The sequence below is a fragment of the Petromyzon marinus genome, chromosome 39, assembly GCF_048934315.1.
Source record: "Petromyzon marinus isolate PM22_M1 ecotype Great Lakes invasive population chromosome 39, UKy_Petmar_22M1.pri1.0, whole genome shotgun sequence".
Taxonomy (NCBI): domain Eukaryota; kingdom Metazoa; phylum Chordata; class Hyperoartia; order Petromyzontiformes; family Petromyzontidae; genus Petromyzon; species Petromyzon marinus.
The window spans coordinates 8927652-8949171 of record NC_133705.1 but is presented as its reverse complement, the minus strand read 5'-3'; the positions used below and the strand labels follow the sequence as shown (position 1 = coordinate 8949171).

Below are 21520 nucleotides of genomic sequence, written 5' to 3'. Positions count from 1 at the left end.
GTCAACAGCCACCCCATGCACCCCCTCACCGCCCCATGCACCCCCTCCCCGCCCCACCGCCTTGCGCCCTTCCCCCGTGCATCCCCACCCTCAGACTAGGTTTTTGCGTGCCCCGTCCCGCCATCCCCTGCCACGCGCTCATCAGCGTGCCTTCTGATTGGCTGCAACCCACGCGTTATACTTTTGGTAGCTTGTGGTAAATTTGCGGAAGAGTGCGGAACGTTGCAGCGGATTTGCGGTTAGTTGGCTGTATTCGCAGTAAATCTGCGGTATATTGAGGTAATTTTGCGGTAATTAGTAGAACTGGCTTCAGGGACATGGAGCGAAAGTTGTATATGTTTTGGACATTTAACCTTTGCCCTGCTGCCTTCAACCAATCTGATGTATTGCCCTTCCCGCCACTCCCGACCACACAGCTGTACAACCTTTTAGCATCATCCGATGTCAAGGACGACTTCAAGACCATGCAGTTGAAGCTCATGGAAGACAGCCACATCACTTTGGAGATGCACTTTGACCCTCGTGAGTATGCCACTGACCTCGCCTGAGTCACCGTCGTCGGCCGTTGTCTCTCCGCTGCCATTGGATGGCCTCCCCACGCCGTGACCATCCTCTCATCATTCCACCGCAGTGCCCTGCAGTGGCGAGTTGTTAACTACCTCGCTTGGTATACAGGAGGTCGTGGGTTTGATCCGTTGTCATCGGCCATTGTCTCTCCACTCCTGCACGACGGCCTCCCGACATCGTGATCGCTGTGATCATCCCCTCAAGTGGCCATCCCCTCATCTCACCACAGTGGGGCACCGTAATGGCGAGATGTTAACTTCCTCGCCTGGTATACAGGAGTTCATGGGTTCGATTCCACGAACTCCTGTGTACCAGGCGAGGTAGTTAACGGGCCGTGCCAGTCGCCCTTGCCTGTATATTTGGATTTTGCATGTCTCTCTCCCCCTGGTCGCGTGGATTTTTGTCTGGTTCTTTCCCTCCAAATTTAGAATCAACACATGTTTAGAGTATTCGGCTGCAATACATTTCCCTGTGATAAGCCACTTCATTGAGCTATCCTTTGCGGTCGGGGTCGCTTCAGAAAAATAACTAAATAGTTCAAGTGTCCTGCGATCCCGTAGTCCAGTGTTCTTCACTAATTTTCAGAGGCGGGGGGGGGGGGGGGCACTTTCACCAATAAGACATCATCGATGTGAGTGAGGGCCGCCATGCATTTTAAACCATTGGGGGTTTGACAGCACGACGATGACGACAACGATGATGACGGTGGGCGGTGTTGGAGGGCGGGGGGCCCAATTAAAGGCCACCAGTGGCTTTGCCGGTGGGCCCGCACGGCCTTGCGATGATGAAGAACACCGCCGTAGTCCACCTCACCCCCCTCCCCCTGGTGCACAAGCTCCGGCTCGAAAGCGGCGAGGGCGCTCCTCCCGCACGGGCTGTGCCAGTCGCCCTCGCCGTTTTTTTGACGGCCCTCGCTCTGCCGCTCCCCTCTCCCATCTCTCCAGAAACTCGGTTCTCCCCACGGGACATCGAGAGAGCGCTCGTCAAGCAGCTGATATCGTCGAAGAAAAGGCCGATCAACGTGAAGCGGCCCGAGGAAAAAAACATCAAGATTGTGGATTACGGTACGTGGAGGTGGAGAGGAAAGAGTTTTGAGATTGGGGAGTTTTGTTTGATGTGTTGCAGCGGAAGGTGGGTCCCGTTTTATTTCCAGAAAGGGTAAACCCTGTTCTTTTTTTTTCATTCTTTGATCCTGGCAAAAGATCCCATGATATAACTGCTCACCTTAAGCTTTTAATGCTTCGATACGTGCATTGTCTTTGTTCTGTCCACCTTTTGGCGTTCTCCGGTCTGACACTGGTGAGACTAGGCCATAAATAAGGCTGTCTCTGGTGAAGACCAATCAGTTTCAAAGACAATGCAAATAATATCAGGGCCGTGTCTTTTTGCATGTTCACCACAAGTATTGTGTTTAAACTAGATTCGAAGCTTTCGTGACTGCAGGAATTACTCTTTGGTTCTTTCGGTAAAGTCACGTAGAAAGAAATTAAATAATAGGATACGACGTTTCGATTGCAACACAAGCAACCATCATCAGGTACAAATGAATGAGAAAACAAACATAGTAAACTTGGAAATATAATGCAATACAACACAGAGAGTCGGCCAACAAAACAGTCAACACCCCACCTGGTTGATTACATTCTCACAAAAATTGCTAAATTTGAGAGAGAGACTAAACATAGACATGGAGACACACAGACAGATACACAAGTAGAGAGAGACTCACACAGAGACAAACAGAGAGAGACACACACATAGGCACACAGAAAGACAACGTCTCTGTGTCGAGGGCAGAGGGGGAGTTGTGTGGAATTCCTGCCTAGAGGGGACGGACGAGTTGGACACTGGAATTCTAAAGACACAAGCACGGAGCGTTTTGTGGAATTACCGCCCATAGCGGCCGGAGGAGAGAATGGACTTATAAACAAGCACGGTAGAAAGCAAATTTAATAAAATTAGGAAGTGTAATGCAATGCAACACAGAGAGTCGGTTAGCACACAGTTAACGCATAGCCTGGTTGATTACGTTCTTCCAAAGATTGCTAAATTAGAAGTTAAGTGTGAAACAAACAAGCACGGCAAACCCTCCCCGTAGAGGTGGTTCAAACTAGATTCGGAGCTTTCGTGACTGCAGGAATGACTCTTTGTAATCAACCAGGTGGGGTGTTGACTGTTTTGTTCGCCAACTCTCTGTGTTGTATTGCATTATATTTCCAAGTTTACTATGTTTGTTTTCTCATTCATTTGTACCTGATGATGGTTGCTTGTGTTGCAATCGAAACGTCGTATTCTATTATTATTATTTAATGTAATTTCTTTCTACGTGACTTTACCGAAAGAACCAAAGAGTAAGTATTGTGTTTGGTTAATGCAGCACTTGATTCATTGCTAAAGGTATTGTCAGAAACGGTAAAACCTCGTCTTATTTTTTCACCGTGGCAAGCCAGTCGTCGCCCAAACTACACTGCACGGGAGATCCGTAGTGCTGTGCCGAGGCACAGGAGCGACGACAAAACGAAGGCAAAGAAACGTCGACGTTGCGGAGAACGAGCAACAGAGGGGTCCCCCCCGGGGAGGACCGTGCAACTAACAGGCGCGGTGTTGAATGGTCGCAGATGAAACGGTGCACATATGTGAGGGCAAGAGGCGGCGGAAAAAGTTGGGTACGTGTGCAAGTGTAGAGGAGTAAAATGGGGGACGTGACGTCATGTGTGCCGCCCAGTTGCGATGACGTCACAAACGTGGCGTCATGCATGCTGGGCGGCTCGATGACGTCATGTCTCCTCTAGTATTTAAGGGGGACCCCGTGACGAAAGCGGTGTCACTGTGGGAACGGGTAGAGTGAGAAGGGTGGAGAGGGAACCAGGGGTAGAGAGGGATCGAGTGAAGAGTTTGGAGTGAAGCCGCTGGTAGCCGTAGGAGGTGCTGCTCTTACCGGTCGGTGGGGTTGGCAAATTCCCCCATCCGCCTCGAGGGAGAGAGACCGGAGCTAGGACTTAGTGTAGGACCCCTAACCCCTGGGAGTTGTCACACCCTTTGTGTAATTGTAATATACTATAATAAACCTTTGGTGAAAGCCCTTACAGTGAGGGAAAAAGTATCTGATCCCCTGCTGATTTTGTACGTTTGCCCACTGACAAAGAAATGATCAGTCTATAATTTTAATGGTAGGTTTATTTGAACAGTGAGAGACAGAATAACAACAAAAAAATCCTGAAAAACGCATGTCAAAAAATGTTATGAATTGATTTGCATTTTAATGAGGGAAATAAGTATTTGACCCCTCTGCAAAACATGACTTAGTACTTGGTGGCAAAACCCTTGTTGGCAATCACAGAGGTCAGACGTTTCTTGTAGTTGGCCACCAGGTTTGTACACATCTCAGGAGGGATTTTGTCCCACTCCTCTTTGCAGATCTTCTCCAAGTCATTAAGGTTTCGAGGCTGACGTTTGACAACTCAAACCTTCAGCTCCCTCCACAGATTTTCTATGGGATTAAGGTCTGGAGACTGGCTAGGCCACTCCAGGACCTTAATGTGCTTCTTCCTGAGCCACTCCTTTGTTGCCTTGGCCGTGTGTTTTGGGTCATTGTCATGCTGGAATACCCATCCACGACTCATTTTCAATGCCCTGGCTGAGGAAAGGAGGTTCTCACTCAAGATTTGACGGAACATGGCCCCGTCCATCGTCCCTTTGATGCTGTGAAGTTGTCCTGTCCCCTTAGCAGAAAAACACCCCCAAAGTATAATGTTTCCACCTCCATGTTTGACGGTGGGGATGGTGTTCTTGCGAATAATTGCACCAACTGTTGTCACCTTCTCACCAAGCTGCTTGGCAATGGTCTTGTAGCCCATTCCAGCCTTGTGTAGGTCTACAATATTGTCCCTGATATCCTTGGAGAGCTCTTTGGTCTTGGCCATGGTGGAGAGTTTGGAATCTGATTTATTGATTGCTTCTGTGGACAGGTGTCTTTTATACAGGTAACAAGCTGAGATTAGGAGCACTTCCTTTAAGAGTGTGCTCCTTATCTCAGCTCATTACCTGTATAAAAGACACATGGGAGCCAGAAATCTTTCTGATTGAGCGGGGGTCAAATACTTATTTCCCTCATTAAAATGCAAATCAATTTATAACATTATTGACATGCGTTTTTCTGGATTTTGTTGTTGTTATTCTGTATCTCACTGTTCAAATAAACCTACCATTAAAATTATAGACGGATCATTTATTTGTCAGTGGGCAAACGTACAATCAGCAGGGGATCAAATACTTTTTTCCCTCACTGTACCTTCAAGCCGTCTCCAAGTCGTCGTCGGGAACTCCTCAACACAAGTAAGCTCGAAATGTTGGTCGAACAGGGACATAAACACACGCGGGCTAAAAAATGAATCAGACAGTTACAGATTTAACTCCTCATTTGTGAGCATAGAAGTTAAGCACAAATAATTTAAACGTAAAAACTGCGTGTGTTCAAATTCATATACATGTTTTTTACTTTTTTCTTTTTTCATCAGGCAGCCACAGGGACAGCTCTAAGAGCGTCACGGCGAAAGCTGCCCAGGTGCCCTGCGACCAGAACCCCTGCCTCCATGGTGGCAGTTGCGTGCGCATGAAGAAGGATTTCTTCTGTTGCTGCCCGCTGGGGCGATGGGGGAAGGTGTGCGAGAAGGGTACGGTCCCCGCACCCACACGAGTGCCAGCGTCAACTAATATCGATCCCTGCCCCCCCCCCCCCCTCCCAAGTATCGGTCCCCCCACAGGAACAAATATTTGTACCCCCGGGTTCGGGTTACTTCGTCACAACAACAATAACAAAAATAAAGGGGTGCACATTTTTAGATGGGGGTCCCAATATTTATAAGGTGCAAACGAATGTGAATTCCTGGTTGGACAGACATTTTCTCGCAGCGGTGATTTAACGTGCGTGCCGGGCGCGTGCAATGGCGCCTCTGTTCGTCGATTGAAACAGATTCTAAGGCTCATGATGCGAGCGCGCAGTGGTGGCTGTACATGTCTGTAATTCGGCACGGCAGAGGTGAGGCTCAGTGAGTCACCGCAAGAGTATTTGCCAGATTCCCTTCCCGTGTGCGTCGAGTGGGGTGCCCGCATCCTGGCTCGAGGAGGTTGCTGCCTGGGGAGGGGGGGAGTGGCGACGCTGCTATCGTTTATTCCAAGTTGTGTGCTAAACGTAACAACCCCTCGCTGTCCCATCCCCGCCGCCCGTCCTGTCCCGTCCAATCCCGCTCGCTCGCGACTTTCAGAGATCAGCTACTTCGACCCGTCGTTCATTGGCATGTCGTACTTGGTGCTTGGCCTGGGCAGCATACGTCTGTCCCACGAGACGCACCTCAGGCTGGGCTTCACTGCTTTCCAAGGAAACGGCCTGCTCCTCTACGCAGGACAAGCGTCCGGGCGAGATTTCATCTCGCTCGCGCTCGTCGATGACCACGTCGAGTTCCGGTGGGGATACCGCAGCACCCCCCCCCCCCTCTCCCCCCCTAGCCAAGCCCCACCCCCCTACAATTCCACAATGTAGTGCCCTTCACCCAGCCACCTGTGCTGTTGACTCCCTGCAACCGTTCTGCTCAAGTACAGGTTCAATAACGTTCTTCTATTTTTCCTACGAGAGGTTAGGCCCTGGTTCGCGTGTGGGAAGTGGTAGTGTAGCGAGTAGCGCGAACCGGCAGAGGCCCAAGTTCGATTCCCGCTCATGGCGAACACCAGTGATGATTGTGTGAACCGGTTATGGTCCTCCCCTAGGTCGACTCAGTCTTAACTATGTATCTGATGCAATGTGTGATTATCGCCACTGGGGAGACAAAGGCGCCCGGGCGTAGCGCTGCCACCCGCCCCCTCGTGTGCCGTGCCAGCCTTCATCGGTGCTCACTTGCAGCACTTGCCACAACTGTCTGTACAGGCTATACGGGGAGACCTTTGTCTTTGTTATCTATATATGTAACGGTGTTATTGGGCCAAGATGCGCCGTTCTCATGCGGTAGCCGGCAATATCGGCCTCATGCCAATAGGGGGCAACAGAGGAGCTGGGCCCAGTGCTGAGAGTCTGCACGCACCCAGGGTCCAACTGTTACCCTATGGACAAGTATGTAAAAGGGCAGACCCCAGACCCCAGGAGGGGGGCTGGGGGATGACATCATCCCCGGATCCTTCTCGAAGGTTCGAGAAGGAAGGCGTAGCCGGGGCGGAGCGGGCCACGGCTCTGTATACAAGCCGGACCTCTGGACGGTCCCGGCAGTCGTCGTCCAGTAGAAAACAAGAAGCCTCCTGAAGACTGAAGAGCCCAAGGGCAGAGAATAGGGTTATTGTGTGCATGTCCTCTTCTCCCCCTCCCACCCCAATCGGTGCAGTTACTACTAGAGTCAGTATACAGGTAGTCCCCGACTTACGATGGAGATTCGTTACGACGACCCCATCGTGAGTCGAAAATATCGTAAGTCGAAAATGGCCTAGCCTACCCAGGAGTCTTAATGAATGGTGATAATTTAGCAAAACAGAGCAATTTACAGTACCGTACTGTATAAACTGTATACTGTATGTATTTATTACAATACTGAATTGCACAGTAAAATTTAAAGTAAAAAACAAGGTAAATTCTTAGCCTACCTATATGAATTGCAATTTCATAGAAAGTTTTTTTCAGGAAACAATCCTATCTGCTATAAAAACTCTTAACATGCATTGAACGTATGTATTGTATCGTGGTAACGCTAAAATGAACCTATCATACATGCATTGAACGTATCGTAATGTATCATATTCTACTGTTACCAAGATTCTGTCCATCGTCTGCATACTTGAACGATGTTAGGGTTGTTGACGGCTACATTCACTTAGTTGTCGAAAGAGGATTTTACAATTTTGTCATATTGCTATCGCCATCGTAAGATCGAAATATCGTAAGTTGGACCATTGTAAGTCGGGGACTACCTGTATACTGCTACAGAGTCGGTAGATACGATGAAAGAGTCAGTAGATACTGGCTATAGAGTCTGCAGATACTGCTATAGAGTCAGCAGATACTACTACAGAGTCTGCAAGAACTGCTATAGAGTATGCAGATACTGCTATAGAGTCAGCAGATACTACTATAGAGTCAGCAGATACTACTATGGAGTTAGTAGTTACTACTATAGTCAGTAGATACTTCTATTGAGTCAATAGATACCACTATAGATTCAGTAGGTACTACTATAGTCATTAGATACTACTGCAGTCAGTAGTTATTACTATAGAGTCAGATACTACTGTAGAGTCACTAGATACTACTCACTCTATTGTATGTAGGGTGTTTAGGAATATATGCCTACGCGGGGGTAAAAATATTTTTTGAGGGTGGCGAGGCGGTCGACAATTTTCGGAAACCTTTTAGATCAACTATTTACTCCCCACTTTATATAACTTTTTTTACTTATCATTTTGTTGATGGACAAATGGACAGACAAACCAAAAGCCGGGCTTTCACAATAGCTTAGTATTTGTGTATGTATATGTTATGTTTTTAAGTTTTGAGAAATTTTGAAATCTATTTTTCCCCTGGGCAACGCCGGGTACTTCCCGCTAGTACATGTATATATCTCGTTGCCGCCGCCACCACTACTACCCGCTAGGTTCAATGCAGGCTCGGGGTCGGCAGTGCTGATGAGCCGGCAGGAGGTGTTATCCGGCCATTGGCACCAGGTGTGGGTGGAGCGGACGCATCGGAACGCGTTGCTGTCGGTGGACAACGAGCCGCCGGTGATAGGCAAGAGCCCGGGCTCGCTGGACACCCTCAATCTCGACTCCACCTTCTACCTGGGAGGGGTGCCCCGCGACCTCAGGCCCAGGTGAGCATGCACAGCGAGCGGTTCTTGCGGTTCGTGATGCCGCGAGATCATCGGGTCGACAGGTCAAAAACAGTTGCTGGGTTGTTTTGCTTGAAGACAATGACGTGGTGGTGGCGGCGGCGGTGGTGGTGGGGTGCGGTGGCGCGGCGGTTCGCGCCCCGTGCTACAAGCCCGGCGAGCAGATATCAATTCCCGCTCACGGCTAACGCCGAGTGACGATTACCTGAACCCATCCTCGGCCTTCCCTAGGTCGACTCGGCCTTAATTCTCAGACCGGTAATGTTTGGTAAATCGGCACAGAACCAACATATGCAAATTTTGTACAGCAATTAGTGACCGAAATGGGACCATCAACTCGCAACAATTGAAAACCCGTTTGAATCACAGGCTGCGGTTGAAACCCGTATTTGATTCCCAGGATCTCACCCTGCCACCTCCTCCACAGTAAAACAAAAACAAATCGGTCATCTTTAATTCTCCAATCTTAATCTCGACTGTGCTTTTGGTGTAATACGTCCGGGACGGGCCCCCACAGAAGCGGATATCGTAGAACAACATTTGAGCTTCTTCCCACCCATGGCGGCAGCTGAACCAACGTTTTGAACTTTCCATAATAGAAGGGTTTTTTGGGGGGTTATATCACGTAAATATTTGTCGTTAAACCCACTGCTACCCAACAGCCAATCATTGAGGTCTATCAGGTAAACAAACTAATTGGAATGTTATATACCTATGTGACTTTACCGAAAGAACCAAAGAGTACAGATTCCTGCAGGCACGAAAGCTTCATATCAAGATTGGCATGTTCTGTTTACGTGACAAACCTTACTAATTGGCTGTATCGGGTGGTGGCGTGTTTAATGACACATTTATATTTAAGCCATCTAACCCCCCCCCCCAAAAAAAAAGTATGGATAGCCACTAGAGCTACGAACTTTTAAATCTAGATTGAAAACTAATTTCTTTAAAACTGCTTTTTGTGTTTAGATTGTTGTCCTTCCCCCGCAACTCCAATTAGCACGGTTGGCTACGTATGGTGTGAAAGAAGTTCAACATACAACATACATACAGATGGAACAGGTAGAGCCCATATTTGTTGTACTGCCTTCTGCTGGCGAGCCCACGGTATGGCACCTCGTGGACGCCCACGAAAGTTTCACAACAACATCAGCTGTGTGTGGCGGTGATCCACTAACCCTCGCTACTGCTGCCTCCACAGGGCTGGATTACAGGCAGCCACGTTCTGCACACCAGTTTGCAGTACGAGTAACAAATTGGCACGTTTTGTTCACGTGACAAACCTTACTAATTGGCTGTGTCGTATGGTGCAGGGTCTACTGACATTTATGTGATACAACCCAAAATCCTCTTATGGATTAAGTAAATACACCGCCGCTCCCAAACCCACTATGCCAATCGGCATAATCAGAACCCATCAGCGTGGGCAGGGGGACAGTTAACAACAATGTTCTCGCCCTGCACCACCACCCCCCCCCCCCCCCAACCTTGCAGGATCGTCGATCAGACAACCGCTACGCGGAGCTTTATCGGCTGCATCAACCACCTGAGCCTCAACGACTTCAAGTTCTCGCTGGCGTGGCCGCCGGGCCGCTTGCCGGCCAAGGGCCTCACAAGCCCCGGCGTCCTGTACGGCACCTGCGTCGTGGGGTGCAGATCCGACCCGTGCGTCCCGAACCCCTGCAGCAACTTTGGCATGTGCGAGTCGCACGAGTACGAGCCCTTCCAATGCATCTGCGAACCGGGCTACACCGGTGAGACGTTTGGGGGGTGGGGGGGTGGGGGGGAAGGAGGCGTGAACCCAGACCCCTTAAACCAGGGGGTCGGCAACCAAAATAACAATAAAAGCCTTTTCTTTATTTGGTAAAATAGAACAAAGAGTCACAAAGAGTCACATCCGGCTCCGGAGCTGCAGGTTGCCGACCCCTGCCTTAACCCCCTTAACCCTGAACCCCAACTCGCCTTCCAGCACTCACTGGTGAGATGTGGGGATGAACCACATCCGGATGAACCACACACATAAACACTAATTGAGTGGAAGAAAACATCTTGATATATAGAGGACCACAGAGCTTGGGCAATTGTTAGTGCCGGCTCAACCACGTGGCTGTTGCTGCTGACTTCCCGCTTTGTTCGTGGTTCCTCAGCGTTTGTGAAAGATTCCATTTGCACGAACGATAACGACGATGACGACGATTTGCACAACAAATACGAAATATAACAAATGCGTGACTTTACCGAAAGAACCAAGAATAAGAATAAAACTATAAACGCTCGACCGACCATCGCAATAGGAACAGGGAAATTTCCACCGCCAGCTCCGGCACCTTCGGCCACTCGTTTGAGTGCAGGGAGTCCCTGCGTAGGCCCGCGTCCGTTCTTGTTGTTGTTGTTCCTGTTTATACATCGACTGTCTGTTGGTTCGATGGCACCGCTCGTTTCCCCCTCTCTCTCTCAGGAGCCACGTGCACTGGCCGGCTGCAGCCGTGCAAGCCCAACCCCTGCAAGGGGGACTCCAAGTGCCTCGTGCTGCCTGATGACAGCTACAAGTGCGAGTGCCCGTTCAACCGCGTGGGTGCCAACTGCGAGAAAAGTGCGTCGCGCGGGCGCTGCCACCCAATACGATTTCAAATTTGCGTCGCGCATCTGCCGGGCGGCGGTGGCGTACACCGCACGTGGCCAGCCCTTAATCCAGCAGCGAGGGTTGGCGGATCGCGCACGTGCGCAGCCGTTGAGGACATCGCCTCCCCAGTGGGCGTTGGGAGCAAGCCCGTACGTGCCCTGGCTCGCCAGCAGAAGCCGGCGCAGCAAATGTGGACCTCGCCTGTTCAGTCCATATGGGATAGAGTGTTGCCCCCTCGCACATGCATGGGTTTTCTTCAGGCGCTTCGGTTTCCTCCCGCATGTGAACACTCAAATTATTGGCCAATAACATCTTAATGTATGGAGGACTGCCATCTTTCACGGTCTCGCGATGTAGCAATTCGTTTGGCTCCTGCACACGAGCTGATCTCATGACTTTGGCTGCCACTCCGTCGTAAAATAATCTTGAGTAGTCAAAACAACAGAGATCTCAGAACCGGAATAATATGACAGAAACAGCATCCGCGATTGAACGACAAGAGACGTACGTAACAAACGAGCGAACGCGACCCACCACACAGATTAAAGTACGCACAAGAATGAATGATTGAATGGACGGAAGGGTGAATGAGCAAAATAACGTGACGGCCGGTGGTGTACGTTTGCGTCCGTCCTACGTCGTGGCTGTCCTGACCCGCGTGGCGGTGTGGTGGTTCAGAGATGATCCTGAGGGGACCCTCGTTCATCCCTTACTTCAACGGCCTCACGTCATACATTGAGATAAAGAGCCTGGACCTGCTCGCGCCCAACGCCAAGTGAGACCCCCCCCCTCGCCCCCCCCTCCCCCCTCATCGCCCACCCCCCCCCCACCCCTCCTCGTGGACACTAAATGCACCCCCTCCTACTGTACCATAGTGAAGTGAATTTCATTCTTGTTGGCAATTTTTGTTATCTCAATCGCCGTCGAGATGGAGACTTTCTTGGCTCTCGAAGAGCAGCGCAAATCCCTCCATGTTGGACGACAGTCGTGGTGGAAGGAGACATTACAGAACTACTTCTGAAGTTCCTTCTTTTGAGTCTCTTTTACCCACATCTTTTATATGTTTCGATTTAAAGCTTTCGTGACTGCAATGATTCATCTTCTTTGGTTCTTTCGGTAAAGTCACGTGACTTTACCGAAACAACCAAAGAAGATGAATCTTTTATATGCCCTTCCAAAAGAATGTCAATCAAACCAAGTGATATTTAAGATTTTTCTCAGGTAGAGCCAAGTCAGGTAATATAAAAAGCCTATATTTTTCATCTTACATTTGAATAATTAGCTTTGGGAAGTGCACAAAATATATGTGCAATGCACCTGCGAGAGTAGGTTGTGTCGGTGTTAATTTATATTTGGCTGCGATTTTGTTGACATTTTAGAAACCACATCACAGTGGAGGTCGTGTTCCTGATGGAGAAGTCCGACGGGATGATTTTCTACAACGGGCAGAAGTCAGACGGCCGAGGGGATTTCATCTCCTTGGCGATAACCAAGGGGTCTTTGGAGTTCCGCTATGACCTGGGCAAGGGTGCTGCAATCATAAGGTGAGGAGGGCAGCGGTAGGCTAGCGGCGGCCCAGCCGTGGCCCAGCCGCCGACCAGGTGTGGCCCAGTAGTGGCCCAGCTGTAGCTCAGCTGTGGCCCAGTAGTGGCTCAGCTGTGGTCCAATAGTGGCCCAGTAGCGGCCCAGCTTTGGCCCAGCGCTGGCCCAGCCAAGGCCCAGCCATGGCCCAATAATGGCCTCGCGGTGGCCCAGTGGTAGCCCAGCCATGGCGCGTTGCCCCTCATTGCGGAGGTTCGCAGTTCGATTCTCAGCGGCTGACCTGGTTATTATTGTCCACGTGCTTTTACCGCAAACATACCACGCTCCGTCCATTTCACGATGGATGTTGAAAGGTCGCGTGGCGTCGGACAAAAGAACAAGCCATCGTGCGCCGGCGTTACGGTACAAATTTTCCAGATTTGGCAAATAATTGTTCCGGTGAAGTACTCAATTGGGATTCATCGGTGCAATCGTCGCCCCACGACTTTGAACACTTGGCAGGAGCCTCATGAAAAAGAGTCAATGAGGCTTTCCTGGGTACATGAGCGTAGTAAAAAAATAACATGCACGCAGTGTTCATGATGATTGTGCTTGATGAATAAAAATGGATGATGTCGATGATGATGATGACAATGATGCTCAGTACCTTTTGGGTGAGTCACACCAAGCCCCCGTCTTGTTGCTCGGAAGTTTGACACAGAAGTTACTCGCGGTCCCAATATCCGCCGAGCCCTCGTCTCCGCCCCCACTGAGCCTCAAGTGAACAACTCGCGTCGCGATAGCCACACGAGCAACGCGATGTTGCCATTAGACTCCGGTGTTGTCCGCTAAGCCATCTCGCCCGAAATAAATCTGCACTTGCGACAAAAAAACGAACGATTTCTTATCATTCGGCATCGTCATTGTCGTTGCCAGCAGCCATGATCAGTCTACTGAAGGATGAGGGCCTCCCTGTGCCATCCCCGCCGCTGCTGTTGCCACCATCTCTCGTGCTCCTACAATGTAAACAATTTACGACTATAATGAGCCAAGAATGTCTGTGTGTCCCGTGCGTGACGTCACTGCACGTCGGCCAGCCCCCCTCATTAATAATCACAAACAGGTTACGTCCTCCACATGGACACCCCTTCATTAATAATCGTGAGCGGGTGACGTCACTAAACATGTAGCACCTCCCCCCCTCCATTAATAATCATGAGCAGGTGACGTCACTCCGCATCGAACAGCCCCCCACATTAATAATCATGAACAGATGACGTCTTCCAAATGGACACCGCCCCACCATTAATATTCATTAGCGGGTGACGTCACTCCACATGGGGGGGGGGCGAGGCGCGGCACCTCTCCCCCCCTCCTCAGCGTGAACTTGCAACCCTCACTACAAAGGCAGAACTCTCACGTCACGCGATCTCCGTAACGCTGTTGAGACATAGAAGTAAAATGACGTCATGATGAACAAGGGATTATAACCTTTAAATTAAATAAGTCTCTGTCACCGCGGCCTTACAAATTGCACAACGAATTAATGCAATGAATATCACGTCGCGGTCTTTTTTACATGCTCTTTGGTTCTATTCGGTAAAGTCACGTAGGTAAAAAATAAAACAACAAAAATCACGACGTTTCGGCCACAACACAAGTGGCCTTCATCAGGTGAAGGGGACCGTACTGTCATGAGGACAGCGTTGGAGTGAAGACAGTCCAGCCCAGGTCGCGTCCTTTTAAGCTGTGTGGGAGGAAACAAAACGCTTTGACAAAGGAATTAGCATAAAATGACCGTGATGCACAAGAGGACCGGCACGGAGGGGGGGAGGGGGTGTGAAGTGGAACGTAGAGGACCGGCACGGGGGGGGGGGGTGGAGTTTACAAATGTAGGTGTGAAGTGAAATAAGCATCTATGAAAGTTTGGTATATACCATTGAAAATTAGTTTAATGTTTGTAAACTCCCCCCCCCCCCGTGCCGGTCCTCTACGTTCTACTTCACACCCCCTCCCCCCCTCCGTGCCGGTCCTCTTGTGCTTTTCAGTCATTTTATGCTAATTCCTTTGTCAAAGCGTTTTGTTTCCTCCCACACAGCTTAAAAGGACGCGACCTGGGCTGGACTGTCTTCACTCCAACGCTGTCTTCGTGACAGTACGGTCCCCTTCACCTGATGAAGGCCACTTGTGTGGTGGCCGAAACGTCGTGATTTTTGTTGTTTTATTTTTTACCTACGTGACTTTACCGAATAGAACCAAAGAGTATGGATCATTGCAGTCACGAAAGCTTCAATTCTGGAATGGGTCTGATTTACGCTTGCAAGTTTCAGATTTACTGAAATACACCTGTCCTTGGACGGGCAAAAGGCGAGTATATATATTTCTCAACCCACTCTTTCTGGACACATGTGCCCGAGCTGTCAATCCCAGATCGATCTCTTCAGCCATCTTCGGACCCACAGAAAGTCCTACTTTTCTACTAGAAGACAATCATCCTCGACTGTGAGGGACAGCCCATGATGATGACACCGCTCGGGTCAACCCATCGGGGTCGGGAGAGTTGTTGACGTGTAATGCGACCGCTGCCGTTGTCGTCCGCGGCGGGGCCAGGTCCACGAAGCCCCTGGTGCTGAACCTCTGGCACACGGTGACGGTGTCGCGGACTGGGCGGAAGGGCTTCATGAAGATCAACAGTGACTCCAAGGTCCTGGGGGAGGCTCCCGTAAGGACACCTGTCGTCCGATGTTGACGCATGCACGCGCACACAGGGGCACACATGCTTGCACAGAGGCAAAGGTCCCCCGTGTGGCCTTTGTCTCCCCAGTGCTGATGTTTAGACACTGCAGCAGGTACCAATTTGAGGCTGAGTCAACCTTCGAGAGGCCCAGGAGCGGTTTAGGTAATCGTCACTGGTTTTGGCCGCGAGCGGGAATCGAACTCGGGCCACGGGGTTTGTACCTGCAGTGCGGTAACCACGACGCTACCGCTCGTCACAGACACGCGCGTGTGAGTGAGTGGACGAGTGACCAGGTGAGAGGGCGAGTGAGTTTGTTCTGACCTGCAGTGTGGTGGATGAACACAGTGTGGATAAGACAAGTCTGGTAGACCCTCACCGGAAAATGCTAATGAAATAATATATTTGAAAAATCGATTTGATAATGCTTTTTGTGAAAATCATTGCTGCGGGGTCTGAAAACTCATTGGGCGCTTTGGTGATGCAAAATTTCGAATGATTAAAAAATAATGCAGCGTGCAGGGTTGGTGGATCTCCCCGAGGTCATACCTGTGAGTCTTCCCCACCTACTACAGCACTAGGGAACTTACCTGTGGATGACAGAGTAGCAACTAGATTGCTGGCCCATGCGTATGAACTTCAGTGTTAAGGGTTGGTACAGTACCCTGCAGCATGCAAATAAAAAAAATAAGAATTGCCCAACTAACTCACAGCCAAAACATGCTTTTATTTTTGACTAGCTGGACTACCCGGCTTCGCCCGGGACTTGGATTCACCACGCCCGGCCGCCTTTGTCCCCCCAGTGGCAATGTTGACACAGCAGACCAGTTACTCGTTTGAGGCCGAGTCGACCTAGGGGAGGCCCAGGACCGGTTGTAATAATCGTCACCGGTGTTGGCCGTGAGCGGGAATCGAACTCGGGTCGCCGGGTTCGTAGCGCAACGCGCTAACCACTACACTACAATGCGTTACGCTTCCACATGCGCGGGTCACGTGACAGATTTGACGTCACAGCTCACTTGCCGTGCAAAAACATTATGCATTATTGAGCTCCCCCCCCCCCCCCCAAAAAAAAAGTGTATTTTTATAATGTTTGCATGGTGTACAGTCTGGAAAGTACCCACATGGCAAATTTTCAGTTTGTTGCATGTCGGGAAGTACACTAAACATTTTGAACAGACACACACATTCACAACTTTGCCTTTTTTATATATATGGAGATAAAAGCACAAAAATTGCGTATGGCCGTTGAAGCCTCCACTAATTGACACGACGGACGGTCTTGACGCCCACACACTGGGGCAGAAACGAATGTTCACTTAACGTTGCCGTACCGATTGTCTCGTTCAACGCCCGCCTTGGATTTGAGAAATCGCGAAAGGTAACTTGCTCGATGTGCCGCTGCGCTGTGAAGTTGTCTCGAGATGCTTTGCGGGGTTTATTTGATAAGAGTCCGGGATACACACAAAATTGTGTTTAATGGCTGATATTCATAATCGTACAGTCAAAATACGTACAGTATTGATCACGTATTGTGTATATTTGCAAGAGTAAAAACAAACCAGTAATTTCCTACTCAAATGAGTATTGTTGGAAGTGGTGCCTTTCTCCTGTTTGCAACCCTGCAGAGCCAGTGGTGGAAATTCGACTTTCCTATGGTGGGGATGAGTCTCGCTATTGATAAGCACTTTTTTGACTTGCCCAAAAAGTGATTCTGAGTTTATTGAGCTCGCTTACTCACCTGCTCGCTCACCCACCCACTCACTGAATCACCCACTCGTTCGCTCACTCACTCACCCACTTGCTTGCCCACTCACTCACACGTGCACTCACCTGCTCGCTCACCCACCCACTCACTGAATCACCCACTCGTTCACTCACTCACTCACCCACTTGCTTGCCCACTCACTCACACGTTCACTCACCTGCTCGCTCACCCACCCACTCACTGAATCACCCACTCGTTCGCTCACTCACTCACCCACTTGCTTGCCCACTCACTCACACGTGCACTCACCTGCTCGCTCACCCACCCACTCACTGAATCACCCACTCGTTCACTCACTCACCCACTTGCTTGCCCACTCACTCACACATGCACTCACCAGCTCGCTCACCCACCTACTCACTGAATCACCCACTCGTTCACTCACTCACTCACCCACTTGCTTGCCCACTCACTCACTCACACGTTCACTCACCTGCTCGCTCACCCACCCACTCACTGAATCACCCACTCGTTCCCTCACTCACTCACCCACTTGCTTGCCCACTCACTCACACGTTCACTCACCTGCTCGCTCACCCACCCACTCACTGAATCACCCACTCGTTCGCTCACTCACTCACCCACTTGCTTGCCCACTCACTCACACGTTCACTCACTTTCTCACTCACCCACCCACTCACGGAATCACCCACTCGTTCGCTCACTCACCCAACCACTCACTCATTGGCTCACCCATTCGCTCGTTCACTCGCTCACTCACTCACTCATTGACTCACCCATTTACTCGCTTACTCACTCATTGACTCACCCATTCACTCGCTCACTCACTCATTGACTCACCCATTTACTCGCTCACTCACTCATTGACTCACCCATTCACTCGCTCACTCACTCATTGACTCACCCGTTCGCTCACTCACTTATTGACTCACCCATTCACTCGCTCACTCACTCATTGACTCACCCATTCACTCGCTCACTCATTGACTCACCCATTCACTCGCTCACTCATTGACTCACCCATTCACTCGCTCGCTCACTCACTGACTCACCAATTCACTCGCTCACTCATTGACTCACCCATTCACTCGCTCACTCACTCATTGACTCACCCATTCACTCGCTCGCTCACTCATTGACTCACCCATTCACTCGCTCACTTACTCATTGACTCACCCATTCGCTCACTCACACACTCACTGACTCACTCATTTACTCGCTCACACGCTCACACGCTCACTGGCTCACCCATTCGCTCGCTCACTCACTCATTGGCTCACCCATTCGCTCGCTCACTCACTCATTGAGTCACCCATTCACTCGCTCACTCGCCCGACCGCCCGTGCTTTGCCTCTCCAGGGGAACCATCTGAGCCTGGACCTGCGGGGGGCGCTTTTCCTGGGCGGCGTTCCGGACTACACCCGCACCGCACGAGCCGCCGCCATCACCTCCGGCCTGGACGGGGCCATCCAGAAGGTGTCCACCTTGGCCCTGCCCCTTCTATGTCAGGGCGCATGCGTCCACCTGCTGCGGCCCAAGAATAAATAAATATGACAATAAAGAAATCAACGGACAGATACGCAGTTTCGTCACACGCGCTGTCTTCGTCATGGAGAAACCGCAGTCCGGCGGGAAGGCGGCCAGTACCGGCGCCAAACAATTGCCCAAGCTCTGTGGCCCTACGTTGGAATGTTCCGCCAACTCCATTCATGGCCGTTTATAGACGTGGGAGGAAAGTGGAGTACCCGGGGGAAAAAAAACCCACGCCAAAAAACAATTGCGAGGTGCCAACACTCCCTCCCCGTACAGATGGAATACAGATAGAAATCAATCCACTTGCTGTACTGCTATCATACCGTGCCAAGCCAGGAGACTGTTACCTCGCAGCCCAGCGGGTTTGGGGGTTTCACAAATGTGTGTGCGATCCGCCAACCCTCCCGCACCACCTCTACAGCGCTGGATTACAGGCCACGTGCAACCGAAGCCACCGGCGCTTCGTGCTCCGAACGTGGTCACGCTAACCATGATAACGACCGCGCGTCACTTTTTAAGCGTCCGAAATGTGCGTCCGAAAATTGTGGAACTTGCCGTCGATTGTTCTCCGTCTCACTCGGCGCCGACTCGTCAATGCCGCCCGCTTCACTTATACGCGAGTTCCGTCTGCTCCCGTTATCTTAAGCGTCACGTTAGCAGCTCCGTTTTCCACGCGCAGTTTGCGTCCGTCATCGTAAACGATCGCTTTCTCACGGCGGGCACGTGCGTGGCATCGGAGCGTGGCACGCGAAAGCCCGAAGATGGGCTTGTTTGAAACCACGAACGCTCTCGCGGGTCTGAATGTTTCTCCCGGCCTCCCCTGACCACGCAGTTCTCGGTGAGCGGTTTTAACGTGCTGTTGGACGTGGTGAGCTCGCGCTTCTTGCTGGATGTCACCACGTTCAGGGAACACCCGTGCACCTCCGGCCATAAATATTGCCAGAACGGAGGGACGTGTGTGCCCGACCGCTTCCGCTACGACTGCAGCTGCCCCCGCGGCTTCTCCGGCAGGAGATGCGAGACAGGTGAAGCCCTCTGTCCGTCCGGAACTGTCCATCTATTTGCCTTCCCTCTCTGTCTGTGTGTGAGTGTACTATCTGTCTCTCTTCTTGTTTGTCTGTCTGTCTATACGTTTGTCTGTTGATCCGTTAATATGTCTGACTGTCTCTCTTTTTGCCTTCCTATCTATTAATTATCTGGCGCAATGTGTGAACATCACCATTGGGTAGACATACAAAGACAGCCGCGCGTGGTGCTGGCCACCCACCCCAACATGTGCCGTGCCTGGCCTTCAGGCACTCGCTAACTGCACTTGCCCCAACAGTCTGTTAAAGGCTATATGGGGGATCTTTGTCTATGTTGCAGCCCCCACCGATCGCGCTGCAGTAGCTTTGGACGAGGCCGTGGCTTTCAATGGGAAAACCTTCATCGAATATCAAAGCACCAACGCCAAAAGGTATAACCGTCTCAACACGTCCCACACTACCGATAAACACTCGTGAATAGAATTGGCCAAACATCCCAGTATCGGACCGCAGACCTTGGGCGATTGTCGGCACCGGTTCCGGCTGTGTTCCCACCGTGGTTTTGCTGAGCCCCTGTTACAAATTCTACGGCGGCTTGAGAGGAATTTACGCTGGTTGAAAATCATGAAGAATTTACTGTCATTGTAGCATCTACATACTAATTGTTATACAGCACTTTCATGTTAAGGGTGTACATGTCCCTGTCATGGGGAATGTTGAATCTTAATTTACAGCCGTGAGTATACTCTTTGGTTCTATTCGGTAAAGTCACGTAGGTAAAAAATAAAACAACAAAAATCACGACGTTTCGGCCACAACACAAGTAGCCTTCTTCAGGTGAAGGAACAGAACTGTCGGGACGACAGAGCTTCAATGAACGCTAAGATTTGTAGCGTCTTTTAAGCTGGGTGAGAGAAGTGAGAGAAAAGACGCTACGAATCTTAGCAGTGTTCATTGAAGCTCTGTCGTCCCGACAGTTCTGTTCCTTCACCTGAAGAAGGCTACTTGTGTTGTGGCCGAAACGTCGTGATTTTTGTTGTTTTATTTTTTACCTACGTGACTTTACCGAATAGAACCAAAGAGTATGGATCCTTGCAGTCACGAAAGCTTCAAATCTAGAGCCGTGAGTATCTCCAAACTCCAGTTTTGCTTGCGACTGAATACAAATATGTGCACTCTCGTACAACAACAATAACAACCGCCATTCGCCACTAAGCGGCGGTGACATCACCACGGCGCCTGTGCCAGGTTATGTGCACGTTAAGGCCACTCTCGTACACACACACCGCGTCATCCCGCTAACATGTTACATGCAACGTGTTATGTCACGTGCAACGTGTTCGTGGTGTTTATGTTTACTGCAAACTACATTTATGCATATTCTTAGCTCTTTCGGTAAAGTCACATTAAAGGGAAACACCTGACGATGACCGTTTGTGTTATGGTCGAAACGTCGTGAGAATTTTTTATTGTTTTCTATATATTTTATTATTTTATTGTTTCCCTTTAACGTGACTTTACCGAAAGAGCTAAGAATATGAATTACTGCAGTCACGAAAGCTTTAAATCAAAATTTACATTTATGCACTCATCTGCACAGGACATCGTTTTTTTTTTATCCACGTTAAAAAAGGACGGCGATCTTTCGGCGCGTCTTTGTGACTCGACTGATGCGACACACGTTCTCTGGGCTCGTCATCGGCGCAGGATTTGTCAAACTGGTGGCACCGCGTGGGGGCCGCCAGTTTGGCCCACGAAAGCTCTTGGAGATAGCCACCGAGCAGTTTGCCCCGGTGGCACTTAAAAGATATTACAGATTAGTGCGACGATATCGAGATGAGAATAATAATAATACAATAAGTACAACGATATAGATATGAGAAAGACGTGTTGACATGTGCAGATCGGGGAGATAAAAATAAAGAA

The 21520-nt window shown here is 50.1% G+C and overlaps 1 protein-coding gene across 8 annotated transcripts in view; it reads left to right on the top strand.

Annotated features, from left to right (window-relative positions):
* LOC116950497 (agrin-like) overlaps window positions 1-21520 on the top strand; it is a 111688-nt gene that overhangs the window by 76949 nt on the left and 13219 nt on the right. For 5 of the 8 annotated variants that reach the window (XM_032968296.2, XM_032968299.2, XM_032968298.2 and 2 more), the window contains exons 22-35: window positions 417-522; window positions 1512-1631; window positions 5085-5240; window positions 5832-6030; window positions 8196-8411; window positions 9924-10183; window positions 10888-11022; window positions 11731-11827; window positions 12432-12596; window positions 15184-15295; window positions 16677-16688; window positions 18396-18512; window positions 19402-19594; window positions 19935-20025. In XM_032968296.2, coding sequence (XP_032824187.2) covers window positions 417-522; window positions 1512-1631; window positions 5085-5240; window positions 5832-6030; window positions 8196-8411; window positions 9924-10183; window positions 10888-11022; window positions 11731-11827; window positions 12432-12596; window positions 15184-15295; window positions 16677-16688; window positions 18396-18512; window positions 19402-19594; window positions 19935-20025 — 1979 coding nt within the window. Of the gene's footprint in view, window positions 1-416; window positions 523-1511; window positions 1632-5084; window positions 5241-5831; window positions 6031-8195; window positions 8412-9923; window positions 10184-10887; window positions 11023-11730; window positions 11828-12431; window positions 12597-15183; window positions 15296-16676; window positions 16689-18395; window positions 18513-19401; window positions 19595-19934; window positions 20026-21520 lie in introns of those variants that run through there. The other 3 variants (XR_004404035.2, XR_012946400.1, XM_032968297.2) reach the window with 3 other exon arrangements.